The 19,995-nt window shown below is 47.7% G+C and overlaps 2 protein-coding genes across 9 annotated transcripts in view; both read right to left on the reverse strand.

The window, feature by feature from the left end:
- The window catches only part of Yap1 (Yes1 associated transcriptional regulator), an 86,285-nt gene extending 83,450 nt beyond the window's left edge, over nucleotides 1–2,835 (reverse strand). The window contains exon 1 of one of the 8 annotated variants that reach the window (XM_050162177.1): nucleotides 2,238–2,835. In XM_050162177.1, coding sequence (XP_050018134.1) covers nucleotides 2,238–2,519 — 282 coding nt within the window. In that variant the 5' untranslated portion in view covers nucleotides 2,520–2,835. The remainder of the gene's footprint in view (nucleotides 1–2,237) is intronic. The other 7 variants (XM_050162181.1, XM_050162179.1, XM_050162183.1 and 4 more) reach the window with 7 other exon arrangements.
- Nucleotides 2,836–15,768: 12,933 nt separating this feature from the next.
- Nucleotides 15,769–19,995, reverse strand: part of Cfap300 (cilia and flagella associated protein 300) — a 25,260-nt gene continuing 21,033 nt past the window's right edge. The window contains exons 6-7 of the mRNA XM_050162226.1: nucleotides 18,563–18,629; nucleotides 15,769–17,287 (exon numbers count right to left, since the gene is read on the reverse strand). Of these exons, the coding sequence (XP_050018183.1) occupies nucleotides 17,159–17,287; nucleotides 18,563–18,629 (196 nt within the window). The 3' untranslated portion in view covers nucleotides 15,769–17,158. The remainder of the gene's footprint in view (nucleotides 17,288–18,562; nucleotides 18,630–19,995) is intronic.

The following is a 19,995-nucleotide window of genomic DNA, read 5'->3' on the forward strand; positions in this document are numbered from 1 at the left end:
CAAGTGTCCAAATGGACTCACTTTTAAATTATGTAAATTTAGTATGTACTATAAATGTTATTTTACTGAAGAGCAGTTCACCTGAATATCTACCTCCTAGACACTGTGAAGACAGCAAATAGTGGACATAAAAACATATTTTCAAAAAAAAAATGAGCAAGAGCTGTTATTTGGTGGTAGAGAACATGTTTATCCCACACACTCCAAGCATTCTGGTTGCTTTTCAGAGTCCTATGTGCTTTCTATGTGCTTCTCCCTTATTTCACTTTAAATAACCCCATCTGTCACTTTTTTTTTTTTACTGTGAACAAGTGTGATCAATAAATAAATTTAATGAATTCAAAGGCTCAGAACTGCACAAATACTAGAAGCTACCCATGAAGAGAAGCAGCTAACCAACCCTCTTTGTGCCTTAAGGATAAAGATGTAATCAATTCAATTACAACCTAAGCTTTCACACACGGAACAGGAAGGAAAAAGAAAAACCTGCAGAGACCCCAAGGGTTCAAATCTGGGTTCATCCAGACTAGTGTTAAACGAAGTATCAGAAATTAACTTGTCTTCATTTCTGTAAATTAGTTTTTCTATGCCAGAAGCACGCAGGGATATAAGAATTCCCAGGCAGGAACCTGTAGACAATTATTTACAACTTAGATAAATACTTATTCATAGTCTAATGCTTTTCATTAGAATTAGGGTTGATCAAAAACGTTTGATTTCCTAGATTTATGCGGATAAGGAAACTGAAAAGACCTAGCAGTAACTTAAAGTACAGAGCAAAGCCAGGGGCATTTCTGAGTTTCAGATCAGATTAAATTTAGGACTAGGAAATCATTAGCACACTGAAAAGGTAAATTTCTGGAGGCACAGCTCTCTTAACGCTAGTGAGAAGGCAAATGTACCCCACAAACGGCGGGGTGGAAGTCGGGTATTACAAGTACTTCCCCGTGCTCATTCCTTCAGGCTTCTAAGTCTTAGAAAATGGAGCGTTCAATCTGAGTGTTCCTTCAAAGTTCCCACCGCCGTTTGTGATTGCTGCCAACATAGATTAAGCTCAGGGAGCCCAGAAACCCACTTGTGGGGGAGGGAGTAATGAACAGTATCGAAGTCTACGACTGTTGTTACAAATTAAGTGTTTAGGCTAGCGGCTAAACAACCTTCCCTTCCTCCTTAACTCGGCTTTTTGTAGCGAGGTTAATGGAGCTTTTCCGAGCTCCAAAACCCCTGCTCTGCAGCAGGCCTGCCTGGGAGGGGGCTGGAGTGGGAGTGGCGACTCTTCTTTCCACTCAAGTTACAGCCCGAGTGGGCTAACGATGGCAGTGTTTGGAAAACCAATTAAGTTTTGGGCAAAGTTCCTATGCTTAGCCTAAAGCAAGGTCTCTAAAAATTAAATAATTAAACGGGGGGGGGGCGCCACTAAAGAAATCTACCAGGACCTATCGGAATGTTAATACTTTGAAACCGTTTCACTTCTGTGTAGGATCCAGTTGGGAAAATAACCAGGCGTCGTAGATGTGGCTAAGCAGCCATGTTCACATCCGCAGTTAGTTAAAAAGCAATGGCGAGGCTGGAATTAGTCATTGCTTCCCAAACATTACCTTTAATCACAGTTGAGCCAGGCAGGACTCGGCGTATGAGTCAACCTGCAACGCGCTATCAAAGGCCGGCGCTGAGCCTGTGCGCCGTGAGCGCAGCCGAGGTCCTGCGCAATGCCCAGATGTGGCCCATTTAAAACCTTCGGGCCGAACAGTAAATAATAGGCTACGATTGGGCAAGCGACACGTGAGCCCACCAAGTGTGAAAAGATCCCGCCCGCGCGAGTTCCAGGGCACGGCGGGGGCGAGCCGGGCCCGAACCCTGCACTGGACCGCGCCTGGGCCGCCGGAGCAGAAAGCTTCGGCGAGCGGGAGGGGGAGGGGAGGAGAGAAGGAACCAGAAACTCAATGGACCGGTTCAACCCCCACCCCTCACCAACTCGGCAAACAAGGGGACAGCAGACGCGGCTCCACGGAGACCGAGAGGCGCGGGCAGGGGAGGCGGGCTGTCCCCCGGCTGGGGTCCCGCACGAGACGCCGGACCCCTTCCTTCTCCCCTCCCCCCTCCCCTCCCCCTCCTGCCGGAGCCAAGGTGCGGAGCGGAGGCGCGCGCATTGTGCAGACCCCCGCGGCCGCCAATTCCGGGAAAACAAACCCCAGCCCCGCACCCCACACGGCCCCGGGCCCCCGCGGCGCCGCTACCTGTCGCGAGTGGGACTTGGGCTCGGGCGGCTTGAAGAAGGAGTCGGGCAGCTTGCGCAGCCGCATGGGCACGGTCTGCGGCACATTGGCCGTCTTGGGGTTCATGACGGCGTTGAAGAGCGCCTCTAGGTCGGTCTCTGAGTCTCCGCGGACGTGCACGACCTGGTGGCCGGCCGGTGGTGCGGGTGGGGCCGCGGGGGTCCCCGGCGGGGCCGCGGGCGCGGACGGCGGCGCGGGGCCCTGCGGGGCCGGCTGGGGCGGCGGCTGCTGCGCGGGCTCCATGACTGCGGCCTCGCTCGACGCTCGGGGCGGTGCGCTCAGGCTCGGGGGGCAGCGTCGCGCGCCCGCATCGCCCGGCACTCCGTGCCCAAGGCCGCCGAGCCTTCCCTGCCCTCCTCGAGCTCCTTCCTTCCTCCCTTTCTTCACCCCGGCCGCGGCGGCGTCCCGACTGAGACAGAAACTTCGGCTCCAGACGCCCAAACTAAAAAGTTGCGCGGAGCGCCCGCCCGCGCGCCTCGCGGGCTCCGCCTCCTCGTCGCTCTTCCTTCCTCTGCGCGCCCGCCCGCACCGAATCCGCGGCCGGCGGCCCCCGGGGAAACTTTCCCTGCACGGCGCTGCATTCCTGCAGACTCCCGGGCGCACGTGACCCGGAGGCTGCTGCGATGCGTGCGCACCGGCCGGCGTGGAGCTGCGCGTCCGCGGGCCGGCCTCCCCGGGCCGCCAAGGCCGCCCGGAGGCGAGGCTGGATGGAAGGCCGTCTACTCACCCGCACTGATTTTAGTCGGCTTCGCGTTTTAACGTAGATTGCAGTTTTGCCGTTTACCGGCGAGTGTGCAGAAAAACAAAATGCTTGAGGGGAGGCAAATGATTACAGATTGAAGCTTGGAGAGCAGATCTTACACTCAGTGTATCTTACAAAAGAAAACGTATCACTAAGTTTTGTTTAAACTGACTGTAGCCAAGGATACCCTCCAACTGCTTACGGTCTTGTGCCACAGCTTCCTGACTGCTAAGATTCCAAGCAAGGGCATCTACATCCCCGACTTTGGGAACTGATTTAGCTTTTTTTCTTTCCTTTTTTTCAAAATTACACTCACCACGTAGGAGTGAGCTCCACATTCCGTGGAGCACAAGTGGAGGTCAGAGGGCAATTTGTGGGGTCTTCGTTGTGGGTCTCAGAAATCGAACTGGTAGACCAGCCTTGTTTTCGTTCTCATGTAGCGCAGGCTAGTCTCCTACTCATGTAGCTGAGATTGGCTTTACATTCTTGTTTCTCCCGCCTCGTCCTCTAAAGGGCTGAGATTACGAATGTAATCAACAACCATTGATTTTTTTTAAATGAAAACCAAAATTTTTGTTTGTTTTTTTGAGACACAATTTCTCTATGTAGCCCTGGCTGCCCTGAAACTTGCTGTGTATACCAGGCTGGCCTCTACCTCTGGAGTGTTGGGATTAAAGGCATTTTTCTACCGTGCCCAGAGTCAAATCAATTTTTCTAAGTACCACAATTTGCCATTTGGTGTCTGAGAACGTCAACTCAAATCATAATGAGGGAGCATATTACTTTTACCTCCTGTGCCTGGTACAAGGGGAGACAGAGAGAGAGAGAGAGAGAGAGAGAGAGAGAGAGAGAGAGAGATCTTGTGGTCTTACTATCTGTAATCACTTAAAAATGGTGAAAACATGTTGTCGTTTTTACATAATTGTTTTGTGTTGGGTGTTTCCTGCGTATGTGTCTTTGCATCATATGATTGCGTGGGTCCCACAGAGGCCAGAAAAAGGTGTTGATTCCACCGGTTGTGAGCATGCGGGTGCTGGGGTTTGAACCTGGATCCTCGGGAAGAGCAAGCAGCCCCTTGCTGATGTCATGAACTGTTGAGCTCTATATCAAACATTACAGTTTCCACTGGAGCAGTCGGTGCTTTTTGAGTGTATTCCCAGGGTTGTGCAACACCGATTTTTAGACACACAAATTTCTTCTGCAGAAATCGGCGTTCTTGTAGCAATGATTTTGTCTGAGGGCAAGTGAAAACGGTATAAATAGGATTAAGCAAAGAAAGGACCCTTGAGCAAAAAGATAATCTCTTCCTCCAGCCAGGACATGCCCAGAAGAATTCTGAGCAGCGATCTCTAGTGCTTGCTGCTGTAGAGTGGGGTGAACCAGCTTCAAACAGGCAAGATTTTAATCAACCCAGGAGCTTCAGGTTCCTGTCCAAGAGAGGAAGTAGGGTAAATACCCTCCTAGGACTAATTCCAGAATTGCTCTCTACCCCACCAAGTGCGAAGAGCATTTAACCAGTCTTGTGGGTTCCTAAACTTCAGGGTTTGGAGTTCAGGTCCTGGTTCCCCTTGCGGCAGCTGTAAGATAGGGAGCAGACTACTTCCTGCTCTTTAATTTTGGCGTCAGGGTAATGACATCACCTCACGTTGTTGAGACATTGAATGACTCAATGGACATAAAGCACTGACCCAGTCTGTGGCACAAGGCGAGTTCTTGGTCGTTGTCAGCTCTATCATTGCCCTGTTTACAGGTGACTTCGCTGGTAGTAACCCAGCCTATTACGCCAGAGCCCTTTTAGAACCCTGATCGCTCTCCCTCTTTCTCATATCCAACAGTTAAATCCACAAACAAAACCTTTGGGCAAAACAATTCACAGTGAAAAGTTGGTGGGGCACAGCTGTTGTGCATCCAGCACAATAGAGACAGAAGCAGGTGGGTCTCTGAGTTCCTGGTCAGCTTCATCTACAAAGTGAATTTCAGGCCAGCCTGGGTTATATGAGAGACTGTCTCAGAAAGGAAATGAAAAAGAAAGGAAGGAAGGACTGGGCGGTGGTGGTGCACGCCTTTAAATCCCAGCACTCAGGAGGCAGAGACAGGCAGATCTCTGTGAGTTCGAGACCAGCCTGGTCTACAAGAGCTAGTTCCAGGACAGGCTCCAGAAGCTACAGAGAAATCCTGTCTCAAAAAACCAAAAAAGAAAGAAAGGAAGGAAGGAAGAGAACTGAAATTATCTGGAAATTTGGAGGGCTGAGGCAGGAGGAATGCTGTGACTTCTAGGCCTGATTGACCTGTATAGAATTGTCTCTAGTGGGGACGGTGGCGTGGTGGGAAGCAGAGGGTCAAAAGTTTAAAGCCAATCTCATTGGACAGTTAAGTGTAAAAGCAGCAGGGGCTGCCTGAGACCCCATCTGAGAACAGCAAACCTTTCAGCTGAATGGAGATGTATAGAACAAAGGCGGCTGTGGCCACAGGTTGCAATGGAAGCTGTCCCTAACTACAGCCTTACTGCCATGGACACTGTAATTACAGGGTGTGGTCAATAGTTTGCCGGCCTTTAAAGTGAGAACAAAGTTACTGTGGCTCACAAGGCTTTCTGGAGTAATCAAACGTTCAGTTAGGACCTCTGTCTCTTCATCAGGACTGTGCCCCTTACCATTCTCTCCAGCATGTCAGTCACCAGTTAGGAGGAGATGGCGACAATGGGAATACATTCTTTCATCTTTGTGCCTGACCTACCCACCTCCAGGAGTTATTATTTTAAACCCCTTGAAACAGAAAGACAGCTTTTCTTTGTGTATGGTTTCCTGAGACAAGATTGCAGGCTATGGTCCAGAATCATCTTGAACTCACAGCCTTCCTGCCTCAGCCTCCTGATTGCTGAGTTTTCAGGCATATACCACCAAGCCACACTTGGGAGGCATCTTTATATATAGACCTATCTTTGGGTTTTGGGTAAGGCTGCTCACTTTTCCTGGCTGCCCAGACTCCCAAAATAATCACATAGAAACAATATTATTTAAATCACTGCTTGGTCAATCACTTAAGCGTATTGCTAGCTAGTTCTTATATCTTTGGTTAACCCATTTCTATTAATCTGTGTAGCGCCACATGGCTTCCTGGCAAGGTTCCAGCACATCTGGCAGCTACATGGCTTCTCTTGACTTAGCGTTCTTTTACCCAGCATTCAGTTTAGCCCCGAACCCCCTTCTCTCCCCACCCCAGCCCCGTCTAGCTCTACTGTGTCCTATCACAGACCAAGGCAGCTTCTTTATTCATTAATCAATAAAAGCAACACATATACAGAAGAATGTCCCACACCATTTGGGGACTGGAGGGGCAGCACAGGGCTTAAGAGCGCTGGCTGCTCTTCCAGTAACCCCCGATTTGATTCCCTGCACCCACATGGCAGCTCACAACTCCTGTAACTCCACTTCCAAAAGAACTGGAACTGCATTTGGCCCCTGCAGTCACCAGGAAGTACCTGGAAATACACTCAGGCAACCCAGTCATACAAATAAAAACATCCTTTTTAAAAAAAAGTCTACCATTATCCTGGGCCATTATCATTGTTTGTGTAGATCACTAACTTTACAGTTAGTTGACTCACTGGGCAGGGGTGGCGCACATCTTAAATCCCAGCACTCGGGAGGCAGAGGCAGGCGGATCTCTGAGCTCGAGGCCAGCCTGGTCTACAAAGTGAGCTCAGGGACAGCCAGGCTACACAGAGAAACCCTGTATTGCAAAAGCAAACAAACATGAACCAAAAGATACATTTGGACTGTGCAACACGAGACATTCACCTTTGCTTCTCTTTAGCCACAGACCCATGTTGTTCAGAGCACGGCAGCTGGGACGGGAGGCTTGTGGTCCTCTCCTCTTGACAGCCAGTTGGCAGTGTGGTTTCCAGCCACATATCTCATTTGTCATGATCCTCTCTCCTGAGCCACCCATCTCCCTCTTCCTTCTGCTCTCACTGGAATGTTTGTGACCTCCCAGAATTAATTAGGGCTGTACTCCATGTCTAGTGCATCAGAGCTTGCTCCCACTTGGAAGTTGTGATAATCCTTCTGCCTCAGCCTCCCAAGTGTTAGGATGATTTCATTTCAACTTTTTTTTCTTTCATGCAGCACCTTGCCTCGCATATGGGCCCTGGACTCTCATCAATTAAAAGCTTCAAGCATTTAGCTTTGTTCCTGAAGCTCGATACTACCATTCAGTTGATGGACTGTGGTATGCAACTGCATGAGAACTCCACCCGCTCATCAGGTGACCCTGTCTGTGATGCATTATGAATTGGTCCTGTAAGAACATTCTGTAACTGCCTTGGTGTAATGGTTTGTCCTGTCACTTTAAGAGACAAGCCACACCCACTACCCCTCCTCCACTGAGGCAGGCAGATCTTCCTGCTTGCAGCTTAAGTCTCTTCCTTTTCCATCTCCCTCTTGAAGAGGCAGCTTCTGTCTCTCCCTTCTCTCTCTCTCTCTCTCTCTCTCTCCAGGGTTTCTCTGTGTAACAGTCCTGGCTGTCCCGGAACTCGCTTTGTAGACCAGGCTGGCCTCAAACTCACCTTCCCAGATACAATCTGGGTCTTACTGAGCCATCATGGGAGTTCTATTACATCTAACACTTGAAAAACAATATACTATCATATTCTACACTGTTTTGTTCTTCAAATGAAAAATTCATTTGTGTAAGTTTATACATCTAAGTAAACACTTAATACATATTTAGGTGATTGCTGAAAAGTTGATTACATTTTGTGTTGTAAAGGATCAGTAAAAATGATGTCCTGAATCTTAGCTGATAGCTAAGAAGTTTGAGATCATCTTTGAGAATGTGTTAGTTCTAGGTCAACCTGTGCTGTCTGAGATTCTTCCCTATTTAAAAAATAATAATAATAAAAAGAAAGGGCGGGTGGTGGTGGCACACGCCTTTAATCCCAGCACTTGGGACGCAGAGGTAGGCAGATCTCTGTGAATTTGAGGCCAGCCTGGTCTATAAGAGCTAGTTCCAGGACAGGCTCCAAAAGCTACAGAGAAACCCTATCTCGAAAAACCAATAGAGAGAGGTCAGGCAGTGGTGGCACACACCTTGGGAGGCAGAAGCAGGTGGATCTCTGTGAGTTCAAGGCCAGCCTGGTCCTGGTATACAAAACATGTTCCAGGACAGCTAGAGCTGTTACACAGAGAAACACTGTTTCAAAAAACAAACAACCACCCAAAAAAAATGAAGAAAAAAGAAAATATAACCCACAAAACAAAAACTGACGACTTATTTTTTTAATCTTTTAAAAAAGTTTTAATTTGTGTGTGTGTGTGTGTGTGTGTGTGTGTGTGAGTGTGTGTGTGTGAGTGTATGCTGTGCATCAGCGGTGGGTGTCTTCAAAGGCAGACTAGGACATAGGGTCTCCCCTGGAACTGGAGGTACAAGCAGTTGTGAGCCACCTAACATAGTGTCTCTGCCTAAGGCATCTTCTTATTTGTTTAATCAAGAGATAAATGGCCAATAGTAGGGAGGAGGAATCTGGGCACTCGGAGAGGAAACAGCAGGTACAAGATGGAAGAAAGGAAATCCCACATGGCAGAGTGTAGATTAATATAAATGGGGTAATTTAAGCTCTAAGAGCTAGTTGAGAACAGGCCTAAGTCAAGGCCGAGATTTCATAATTAGTAAGTTTCCGTGTTATTTGTGAGTTGGTAGCCCAAGAAAAGTCTGACTACACTGCATCTTCAGCCTGATTTTTCCGTTTTTGTTTAAAAACATACATTTATTTATTTATCTGTATTTGTATGAGTTGGAGTCTTCGACAGATATGGGGACACACCACTACCATCAGCACTGAGGAGGCTGAGCATAGATCTTATGCTGTGGTCAGTCTACATAACAAGACCTTGTCTCAAAACCCAGACCACATGGTCAGACCACTGGATGATCGGCATGGGGCACTGTGCCTGGTCTGCTGGAGTTAGAGCAGCACATTTTGACAAAAGAGACTGCTTGGCAGTTGAGGAGAACACTGGCTCCTCCAGAGGGCTTAGGTTCCATTCCCAGCACCCACATGGCAGCTCCCTTCTGTCACTCAGCTCCTCAGGATCTGGCCTCCTCTCCTGAACTCTGCAGGCACCAGACATGCACTTGGTACACAGACATTCCTGAAGACAAAACACCCACACATAAAATAAAATTTAAAAACAAAAATTTAATTAAAAACTTTTATTTTATGGCTAGAGAGATGGTCCCATAATTAAGTGTACTTGCTACGCTTTCAGGGGGCCTGAGTTCAGACCGACCCCAGAAGATCTAGCTCCACAAATGTGCACCTGTATGTATGCATGCACGCATAAATAAAAAAATCTTTGGAAAACAAATAGAAGCTATACTTCTTTTGATAATTTAAAATGCCAAACTCTGGAAACAACTCTTAATGCCTATGCAATTTGGTCAGTGAAGAAGGACTAATACTATTGAACGGCTCCTGTGCTAGAATACCATGATAAAGCTTGCCCGTCTGTTTCTCTAAGCTCCTCAACTCTTCAGTCTTCTTCCCACAGTTCTGACTTGTTTTCTCCAGCTAATGGTACCGAATTCACACCATGGATGTTGTGAATTCATTTACGAACACCTATTAATCCTTGCCCATTTGTCTGTATGTAGAAAGTGTTACATGCTTTTTTTTTTTTTTTCGAGACAGGGTTTCTCTGTAGCTTTGGTGCTTGTCCTGGTGCTCTTGTAGACCACGTTGGCCTCGAACTCACAGAGATCCGCCTGCCTCTGCCTCCCGAGTGCTGGGATTAAAGGCATGCACCACCACTGCCCGGCCAAGTGTTACATTCCTTAGTGATGTATTTTGTCTGGGGAGATCAGAACCTGCTCTCTTCTGTGAAGCACGCCTTGTGTGAGTTGGAATGAAGGTGTTGGACTGCATGGCAAACAAGAGCTCGGATCATAGCTTTCCTCTTCGAGGGAGAACCTCAGCTGAGGGGCTTTCTCTGCACTGTTTGTCAGGACGACCACTAAAGGTACCGAGAGCACACATGTGACTGCACGGCGGGATTGTGTGGTGCTCACGTGAAGCAGTTTCCTCACCACAGAGGCTTCTGGGATGTCCTGGTGTGCGTGGTTTGCTTAGCGCCATAGAGCTCACCAGTAATGGAGGATTCTGGGCTCTGAGGTACTTCACTAGAAAGACAACACATAATTATTTCTCTAGCTGGGCATGGTGTACATGCTCGCAATCCCAGCATTGAGCAAGCAGAGGAAGGGAGGATTGTCATGAGTTTGAGGCCAGATTATTACACAAATGTTTTTCAGTTTCTCAACAAAGTATGTGTTGTAGGCATCAATCCTGACCCCGCATGGGCTGCTTAAAAAGTGAGTTGGTTCAGGTAAGATAGAATGATGGGTGTGCCTGGTGTGTGTGTGTGTGTGTGTGAGAGAGAGAGAGAGAGAGAGAGAGAGAGAGAGAGATGGGGGGAGACTGGTGTCTCTAGTCCCTCTGGCTTCCTCAGGAACATCAGCCCCTTCTCAGCTCACACCTCAGGTTTTTCAGTCAGTTCCTGGCTGCTCTCCCAGTCCCCATCCAATCTTTCCTGTTCCCATCAATCTCTTACCACTCAGCACCAGTTCTCTCTCAAGGGACATTTCCATTCTTGCTCACTGAAAACTGCAGTTGGTCCCCGCTGTGTCTCACTCACACCAGCCATGAAGAGTTAACAGTGACCTCATCCGCACACTTGCCCAGTTCCCAAGGCTTCTGTGCATTACTATGTGAGCCCATATTAGTTCCCATCCGTCTTGAGCTCAAAGCCCCAGATAACTGCATCAACAAACATATCGCCATGCTAACCCTATTGTTCTATTAAGTTTTTTTTTAAACAAGTCTCTTGAAAATCCACCAGTAAGTAACACTGGTTGCAGCAGTGTTTGGGGAAGCATCTGGAACATCCACTTCCCTCCATATATTATTGTGGGAGGCCGTCACAGCAAACTGTGCAGACTTGACTGGTCTGAACAGCAAAAACTTGACTTGTCTGAACAGCAAAAACCTTCCCCACAGACTGGGAGGCCTGAAGCCTGAGGTCAAAACCTTTCTAATTCTCATTTGTATTCCTGGTTTCTACACATTTCTTCCTGTTGGTCTATTTCTGTTCAAAAAATTAATGTATTTATTGGTGTGTGGGTGTGTGTGTGTGCGTGTGCCACACATTGTGAAAGGCAGAGGAGAACTTTTAGAACTTGTTTCTTCCATTGTGGGAAGCTGAACCATTTTGCCCAGCTCCTGTCTTGTGTTCTAACCTGTTTTCCTTCTAAGAACGCCAATGAGATTGGCCCATCCAATGGGTCTCCTGTTACAATCTACCTTCATCTAACTTTAATTGTCTCTTTAAAGGCACTATTTTTAAGTAGAGTTATCTTCTAGGCTACTAGCAATTAATAATTTTTACTAGATAAAACGAGTATATATTCACAAGACAAATTCAGGAAGAGGACCCAGCACTTGCTATAATACTCCATCTTCAGAGACACTGTCTAGTTCAGCCGCTTCTCATAGTCATCAGCTTCCCACTTTACATGGCCTCTTGAACTGCTTACCACATAATGGCCATAGGGGTCTTTCAAAACGTGCAAAGCCCCCCTCCCCCTTGCTTAAGCCTTCCATCAGAGCTGGGGACACAGCTCAGGGACTAAGGGTGCTCCCTGCTCTTCCAGAGGACATGATTCAGTTCCCAGCACTCACACTGCATGGCCTAGGCTGCCTGTAACTTTAGCTCCAGGGATCTGACCCCCCCCCTTCTGGCCTCCTTGAGCACTTGAACATGTGACATACACACTCCCATGCACGCACACACACACACACACACACACACAAATAAAAATACACTTAAAAATGCATTAAAGGTGAACATTTAACCTTGTAGAGGATGGGCAGAACAAGAGAAATGCATACCCTGAATTTTTTATTTATGTATAAAATATGTGTATATGTGTGAATGTGTGCACTTGCATGCAGATACCTAGGGAGGTCAGAAGACAGTGTTGGCTCCCCTGGAGTTGGGGTACAGAGGACTGTGAGCAGCCTGACACGGTGCCAAGAAGCATGCGCAGACCTCTGAAGAGCCCTTTGTTGGCTTTGTCAGGCTATCACTTCAGGTCAGACTGGCCTCCAGCTTGCAGGATGCCCACCTTGCCTGTCTAGTACTGAGACTACAAGCACTCGCCACTCCAAACCATTATTTAACATAATATGTGGATCGTGGCTGGAACACAGTAGGCAATAATAATAAACATTTGTGGAATGAATGCCAGGTTTTTGTTTGTTTTAGATAGGGGTTCAATCTACAACCCAGGCTGGCCTGGAACTCAGAGGATCCTCTTGTCTCAGCCTCCCAAGTGTTAGGATTATAGGTGTGTGCCATCACACCCAGCTATATTATATACATTTACTGCTGATTAATTGGTTAAGAGAATTTAGGAATAGTGTGTTCCTTAAGAAGCCTCCAACCAGCTTTTAGAATCTGCAAATCTGTTTTCAAAAGTGTGAGAACCGAAGCTGGTTGAGCACTGGTTCAGAACCACGCCCACAGCACAGCGCCCACTGCACAGCGCCCACAGAACAGCGCCCACAGCATAGCGCCCACGGCACCCATGGCACAGCGCCCACTGCACAGCGTCCACAGAACAGCGCCCACAGCATAGCGCCCACGGCACAGCGCCCACGGCCCCCACAGCACAGCACCCAATGCACAGCGCCCACGGCACAGCGCCCATGGCACCCACAGCACGGTGCCCACGGCACAGCGCCCATGGCACCCACAGCACGGTGCCCACGGCACAGCGCCCACAGAACAGCACCCACGGCACAGCGCCCACGGCACAGAGCCTACAGGGTTGTGAATCAGAGAACAAAGGCTCGAGGAATAAAGAAAAGAAGAGGAAGGGCTCCACTGAGGGATTTCCCCGTCTAACCACAACTTCCTCCCACAAATCCCACTTCCCGCCCTCAGAGCCCTGTCACCTCAGAACTCACCCACTTGCCTAACCCTTTCTTTTTGGGGCCACACTGATCTTGTCTTACTCCATTTCCTCTTTTGCAATGTTCAGGTTGAACTCAGGAATTCACAGCACTGTAGGCAAGTGCTCTCGTATGGGGCTATACTCCCAGACCTAATTTAAATTTTTTTGCGGGGGGGGGGGGGGGGTGTTGCAGCTTTGAAACAGAGTTTCTCTACAGCTTTGGAGCTTGTCCTGGAACTAGCTCTTGTAGACCAGGCTGGCCTCAAACTCACAGAGATCCTTGTGCTTCTGTCTCCCGAGTGCTGAGATTAAAGGCGTGTGCCACAACTGCCTGACTTGACTTACATTTTTAAAAAAATTCTACTTATTTATTGTGTGTGTGTGTAGATGAGCAAACAAGCATAAGCCATGATTTGGGTATGGAGGTCAGAGGACATCTTGCAGTTAACTGTCTTCTCCTACTGTTTGTGTCCTGGGAGTTGGCATCAGGTCTGCTAGACTTGTCACCAAGCCTCTTTCAGCACAGAGACATCTTGTTGGCTCATCTGATGTGGGAGTGATTTCTTATTAATAAAGAAACTGCCTAAGCCCATTTGATAGGCCAACCCTTAGGTAGGTGGAGAAAACAGAAGAGAATGCTGGGAGAAAGAAGCTGAGTCAGTGAGTCGCCATGATTCTCCCACTCCAGACAGAAGCAGGTTAAGATCTTTCCTGGTAAGCCACCTCGTGGGCTACACAGATTATTAGAAATGGGTTAGATCGATATGTAAGAGCTAGCCAATAAGAGGCTACAGATAACGGGCCAACCAGTGTTAAAAAGAATACAGCTTCCGTGTAATTATTTTGGGCAAAGCTAGCGGGCGGCCAGGTGCCAGGAACGCAGCCCACCGCTCTTATCACTACACTCATCAATTTCATTTTGTTGCTGGCTTTTGTTTCTGTCTTCTGAGACAGGTTTCTCTGTGTAGCCCCGGCTGTCCTGGAACTCATTCTGTAGACCAGGCTGGTCTCGAACTCAGAAATCTGTCTGCTTCTGTTTCCCAAGTGCTGGGATTCTTTGCTATTATTTTTGTTTAGAGACAGGAATTCACGTCTCCCAGGCTGGCCTCAGATGGCCTTGAAGTCATGATCCTCCTGCCTCCAGTTCTCTGGTTCCTGAGGTGCTGGGGATCAAACCCAGGGCTTTGTGCCTGTCTTCGAGGGCGCATTCAACCAGTGAAGTGACATCCCCATTTCGTCTTCTCCCTGAGCACTGTCTACTTCGTGATGTTGGTATGAGTCACAGCTGGTGATCCGATGCTTGATAGCTCCCAGTGTGCCTCTGATCTCTGGACTTCCTTCAGCTTAGCACAACACGAGTCATCTTTCCAGGGTACTGCTTTAAGGAGTTACCACCCTGCTCAGTTTACTGATGATGGCGATGTGCTACCTGTGACAGATGGAGTTGCACACTCAGTGTGGTGGCCTCTGTGAGCAGGTCCCCACAGAGCTGCCTTCCTGAGCTGCGCAGTGTCCTGGTTCAGCTGCCCTCTCGGGTGCACCTGCGTTTCCCGAGTCTCCCATGTGCTGGAAGCTTGATTGCTCACGGGAACTACAGTGCCCCTCATTTCCCAGCCTTCACCCGTGTCTCATCTAATATCCTAATTACAATCCCTGACCTTCCTCCTTAAATAGCAGCTGGGATTTCTGAAGAACATTTTGAAGTCCCAGAAAACCATTCATATGACACTGGTCACGTCGGCTGTCACAGGGTCAGCTGTCCCAGCCCAGCCCTTTCCACAGGCTGCGGCTATTTTCCAGACATCATGTGGCCTGAGGTATGTTCCTAGGCTCCAGATCTCACTCCATAGTGCACTACTAAGTACAGGTTCTGACAGTTCAAAACTCCAATAAATGCTTCAGGGATAACTGGAGGGACCGAGCAGAGAGAGCTTAAGATGGGGCATGTAGACAGCAGCTGACTCAAGTGCTGGTTTGCGGTACAGAGGGGCTCCTTCTCTGTGCACCCCCCCTCTGCCCCTGAGAGACCCTCTACCTCACTGCACGTGCTAATCAAGGTCACTCCAAGGACCCACTTCTCTTTGTCCAAGACCTCTGTCTTTCCAAGGCCAGGTGCTGGACCCATCTACACTCTGTGCTCCCAGCGCCTGAGAGCACAGAGTGTAGATGGGTCCACGGCAGCCGCTTTGGGGCTGCACACCTGAAATCCCTGTGCTCTGGAGGCAGAGGAAGGAGGACCAGACTAGTGGGAGGCCAGCTGGGTCTATGACCCTTCCTCAAACAAACCCTCTACATATAAAACAAACAAATTAATAGAAAAATGCAACTAGACAAAGGGCCTGGTTTTTTTTTTTTTTTTTTTTTTTTTTTTTTTTTTTTTTTTTTTTTTTTTTTTTTTTTTTTTTTTTTTTCCGAGACAGGGTTTCTCTGTAGCTTTGGAGCCTGTCCTGGAACTCCCTTTGTAGACCAGGCTGGCCTCGAACTCACAGAGATCCGCCTGCCTCTGCCTCCCGAGTGCTGGGATTAAAGGAATGCGCCACCAACACCGGGCTTGTTTTTGTTTTTCAAGACTAGGTTTTTCTTTGTGTAACAGCCCTGGCTGTCCTGGAACTCATTTTTGTAGACCAGGCTGGTTTCAAATGCAGAGGTTCATCTGCCTCTCCTCCCAAGTGCTGGGATTAACAGTGTGTGGCACCACCACCCAGCTAGTAGCATTAAACTGTATACTTGGCACCATTGTACACTCAAGATACGTTTTAATTTTTATAATTTTCAAAACAATTTATGAAGGAATCTCCTACATTTTACAGAGAATGTCACTTAGGAAATAAAGGTTAAGCAATCCCCTCAGGGTCACGGTGTAAGTAATGGTAGACTTGAGAATACAAGGCCTAGCCAGTTTTCAGGGCCTACAACTGTCACCCGGCACCTGGGATGTAGAAGCAAGGGGTCAGGAGTTCACAGTCATACTTGGCTATACATAGGTATGAGGCCAGACTGGGCTACATGTGACCCTGTGCCGACATACTACAGTGGATAGAGCAGTTGCCTAGCGTGCATAGAATGCTGGGTTCCACTGCTAGTTCCACTGCCTGCAACACCACCTCCAATGGACCCGCAACATACATATTACTACTATGTTTCTGTTAGAAACTCTATGGCAGCCAGAGGTTTAACTTGTTATATAATAAGAATTTATAATGAGTTTTAATTGAGGATTTTAAGTGAAAAAAATGAAGCAAAAGGATTCTCTGTTTTTTTCTACATGTAGAGACATAAACCTTCCTTTTTCTTTTCAAGCCCTGGCTGTCCTGGAACTCACTTTGTAGACCAGGCTGGCCTCAAACTCACAGAGATCTGCCTGCCTCTGCCTCCCAAGTGTTGGAACTGAAGGTGTGTGCCACCACACTGGAAATACATATACCTTTCTGGGATGAGAAAAATGTAATTACATAAATTGAAGTTTAAAAATTGTATTAATTCACATTAATAATGACTGGTGGTGGTGATGTCTAATGTTTCAATTCTAAACCAGAATTAATTAGTTCCCCAAACAAAGCACACAGAGCAAGGCCTGGTGGTACATGCTTGCATCCCAACACTAAAGAGCATGCTTGCATCCCAATACTAAAGAGGTAGAGGCAAGAGGATCAGGAGTTCAAGACCAGCTTCAGTTGCATAGGGAGTTCAAAGCTCACATGAGATACTTCCTCAAACACTAAAACCAATTTTTTAAGTTAACTAAGTAATTAATTGATTAATTTGGTTTTCTGAGACAGGGTTTCTTTGTGTAGCCCTGGCTATCCTGGAACTAGTTCTGTAGACCAGGCTGGCCATGAACTCACAGAGACCTGCCTGCCTTTGCCTCTCAAACAATTTTAAAAAATAGGAAATTGAGACTGGCTCCATGTTGATAGAACAAACATAAACTGTGACGTTCTGCTTTGTACAGGCTCCACCAGGGGTTCTTGTGTGAGTGTGCCAGGCTAACGAAGAGAAAGGCACTTTAGTGTTTGCTTTCTTCAACTCGACGTAGTCTTTACAGCTGCTTCCGACGGATCTGCAAGAGCATATCTGTCTGTCTATCAGTGCTGACGAGGAGACACAATAGATGGTGCAAACCAAACTAAGCCATCTCCCCCACACCATAGCAATGGTACAAGACGTTCACGTGACGCTTGATGGGATCCACGACGAAGTAGGAGAACGTCTGCTCATGCTCCTTAGCTGAAGGGTAGCACAAGCCAACAGAGTCCTGAAAAGATAACAGGCCTGAATTTTTCAGTGTTCAACCGCATTGAAGTCTTTGACTGTCACACATTTTTCTGCCCAAGTATCATGAAACATAGGCAGGTGTAATGGCACACACCTTTAATCCCAGTCCTTTGGGGGCTGGGGCAGGAAGATCAAGTTTGAGGCCAGTCTGGAATGCACAGCAAGATGTCTGTCTCGATAAACAAGAATCATTAAACATACCTAAAAGTTTTTGAGAATAAATTGTCAATAAACCGCCAACAGCCGTACTAGCAGTACAAATCCACTGTGCGCATGTATCCCAACTCTTGACTCTGGCCTCAAGGAGTGGCTAGTGCAATCACATGCTTTCCAGGAGCTGTTCTGTTGTGCTTTGTGTAAGTGTGTGCCCCAGGCTGGCCTCAACTGATGGATTCTGCCTGCCTCCTGGGATGACAGGTGTGAGCCATCACTGCTGGCTTTTTTCTTACTTGTGTTTCATCATGTAGACCAGGCTACACTAGAGCTCAGTAGCCCTCTGCCTAAGTCCCCTGGGTGCTCGGACTCAAGTGTGTCCCTTTCCCGACTCTATCAGGTAGTTTCCATGGACCACTGAGATACTCGGTGAGTGAAGTGCCTGCCACGGGTGCTGTTTGCTTTCGTCAACTTGGCTCACACCTAGACATATCTGCGGAGAGGGGATCTCTATTCAGGAATTACCTCCATCAGATTGCTCCGTGGGACATTATCCTGACTAATGATGCATGGGGGAGGACCTAGCCCACTGCGGGTGGTGCCAACACTGGGCAGGAGTCGGGACTGCACAAGAAAACAGGCTGAATAAGCCATGAGGCTTGTGCTTATGTTTCGGCTTCCTCGACAGTGGACTGAGGCTTGGACAGGTAAGGTGAATAAAATAAAGCCTCTCTTCCCCTAAGCTGGATTAGTCAGTGTTTCAGCACAACAGAGAGCAAACAAATGGAGAAGCTGGTCCCAGATGTTGTTTGGGGAGGACTGTGGAAGGAGTCTGGAGCTTCGGGCTGGGAAAGCCCTTAGCGCTCTTCACAGGGCCTTGGAGAAGAGCAATGAGGGGAACCAGTCAGCAACACTCCTTCAGTCTCTGTTTCTGCCCTGGCTCCAGGTTCCAGCCCTGACTCACTCCATGAAGCTGTACCCAATAACGTTAGAATGTTATAGAATAGTCAGCAGCGGCATCGTTTCTCCTGGGTATAACAGTCTCTGTATATCACAAACATAGCGGCTCCATCTATGAGTAATCAAGAAGCTCAATACTCACGTAGGCCTTCACTTTAAAGACGGAAGAGGTAATTTGTATTTCCTTGGTTCGAGGATGTTTCCGAACACTAAGAGGAGGGAAAAAAGGCACACTTAAAACATAACAAGCCTGGGGACTGGAGCGATGGCTCAGCAACTGTGAGCACCCACTGCTCTGGCAGGGGACCTGGGCTCAGTTTTCCAGGATGTGCATGGCAGGCTGCTTACAAACAACCAGGGAATCTGATACCCTCTTCTGGCTCCAGGCAGCAGGCAGACACACAGACAAAATGCCCTTATAATATTCTTAAAAAGAGAGTGATTGCTGCTTTGGCGGAGGATCTGGGTTTGATTCCAGGACCTCACTTGCCTCGTCAAGCCAACACCCTTTCCTGGCCTCCTTGGACTTGCACGTGTACACACACAGATAAAACATAAAAAAGAGGCACCATCAGCTTAGCTGCTCTTTTCATGAACAGTTGTTACTCTTCAGGGCTTTTTAAAATTCAACACACCAAAATGTACAAGAGGGCAATGGGGAGAAGACAATCAAAACACATTGGACACACGTATATTAAATTATCATCATAAAGCCTATTATTATGTATGATTCAAAGCTACCAATAGAACCTTTGTAAATGTAAAGGAGGTTGCAGGCTAGGCTACCAGGAGGGTTCAGGAAGAAAGAGCATTTCTATTTAAGCTCTAGAACTGTTTGTTTCAAATACCTCAGTGAACTCTTCCTTACCACACACAGCAGTGAGACATTCCACAGACTCCTGTGGCAGCAGAATGGTAGTGTGGTAGCGTGTGCGTGCACGGCTGGGGTGCGGAGAGCCTCAGTCTCCTGGGCTCACAGGAGCTGTAAATGTGCAGAGCGCACTGCCTCGCATGTTGGCTGCATATTCCTGAAAATGTTTTATTTCCTTTCTTTTCCATAGCATCAGTGTAGGGGTCAGAAGTCACTCTGTGGAGTCTGCTCTCCCCTACTCCCTTTTACATGGGTTCCAGGACTGAGCTCAGAGCTCAGGCGGTTTGGTTAACTAGCATGGTTACCTGCTGAGCAGCTTGCTACCTCCGTGTTTCTGTGACCTTTTTTCTTTTTCTTTCCTTTTTTTCTCGTTCTCTCTTTTTTTTCTTTTCTTTTCTTTTCTTTCTTTTTTTTTTTTTTTTGAGGCAGAGTTTTACTAAAGAGCCTAGGCTAGCCTGGAATCAGAATGTGTAGACCAGGTTAGCCTAGAACCTGCAATGATCCTCATACCTTTGCCTCCTCAGGGCTAGAATCAGTATGTAGACCACGATAGCCTAGAACCTGCAGTGATCTTCATACCTTTGCCTACTCAGAGCTGGAATCAGTATGTAGACCAGGATAACCTAGAACTTGCAGTGATCTTCATACCTTTGCCTCCTCAGGGCTGGAATCAGTATGTAGACCAGGATAGCCTAGAACCTGCA

The sequence above is a fragment of the Alexandromys fortis genome, unplaced genomic scaffold (genome assembly GCF_014885135.2).
Source record: "Alexandromys fortis isolate MF-2015 unplaced genomic scaffold, M_Fortis_MF-2015_v1.1 scaffold_112, whole genome shotgun sequence".
NCBI lineage: Eukaryota > Metazoa > Chordata > Mammalia > Rodentia > Cricetidae > Alexandromys > Alexandromys fortis.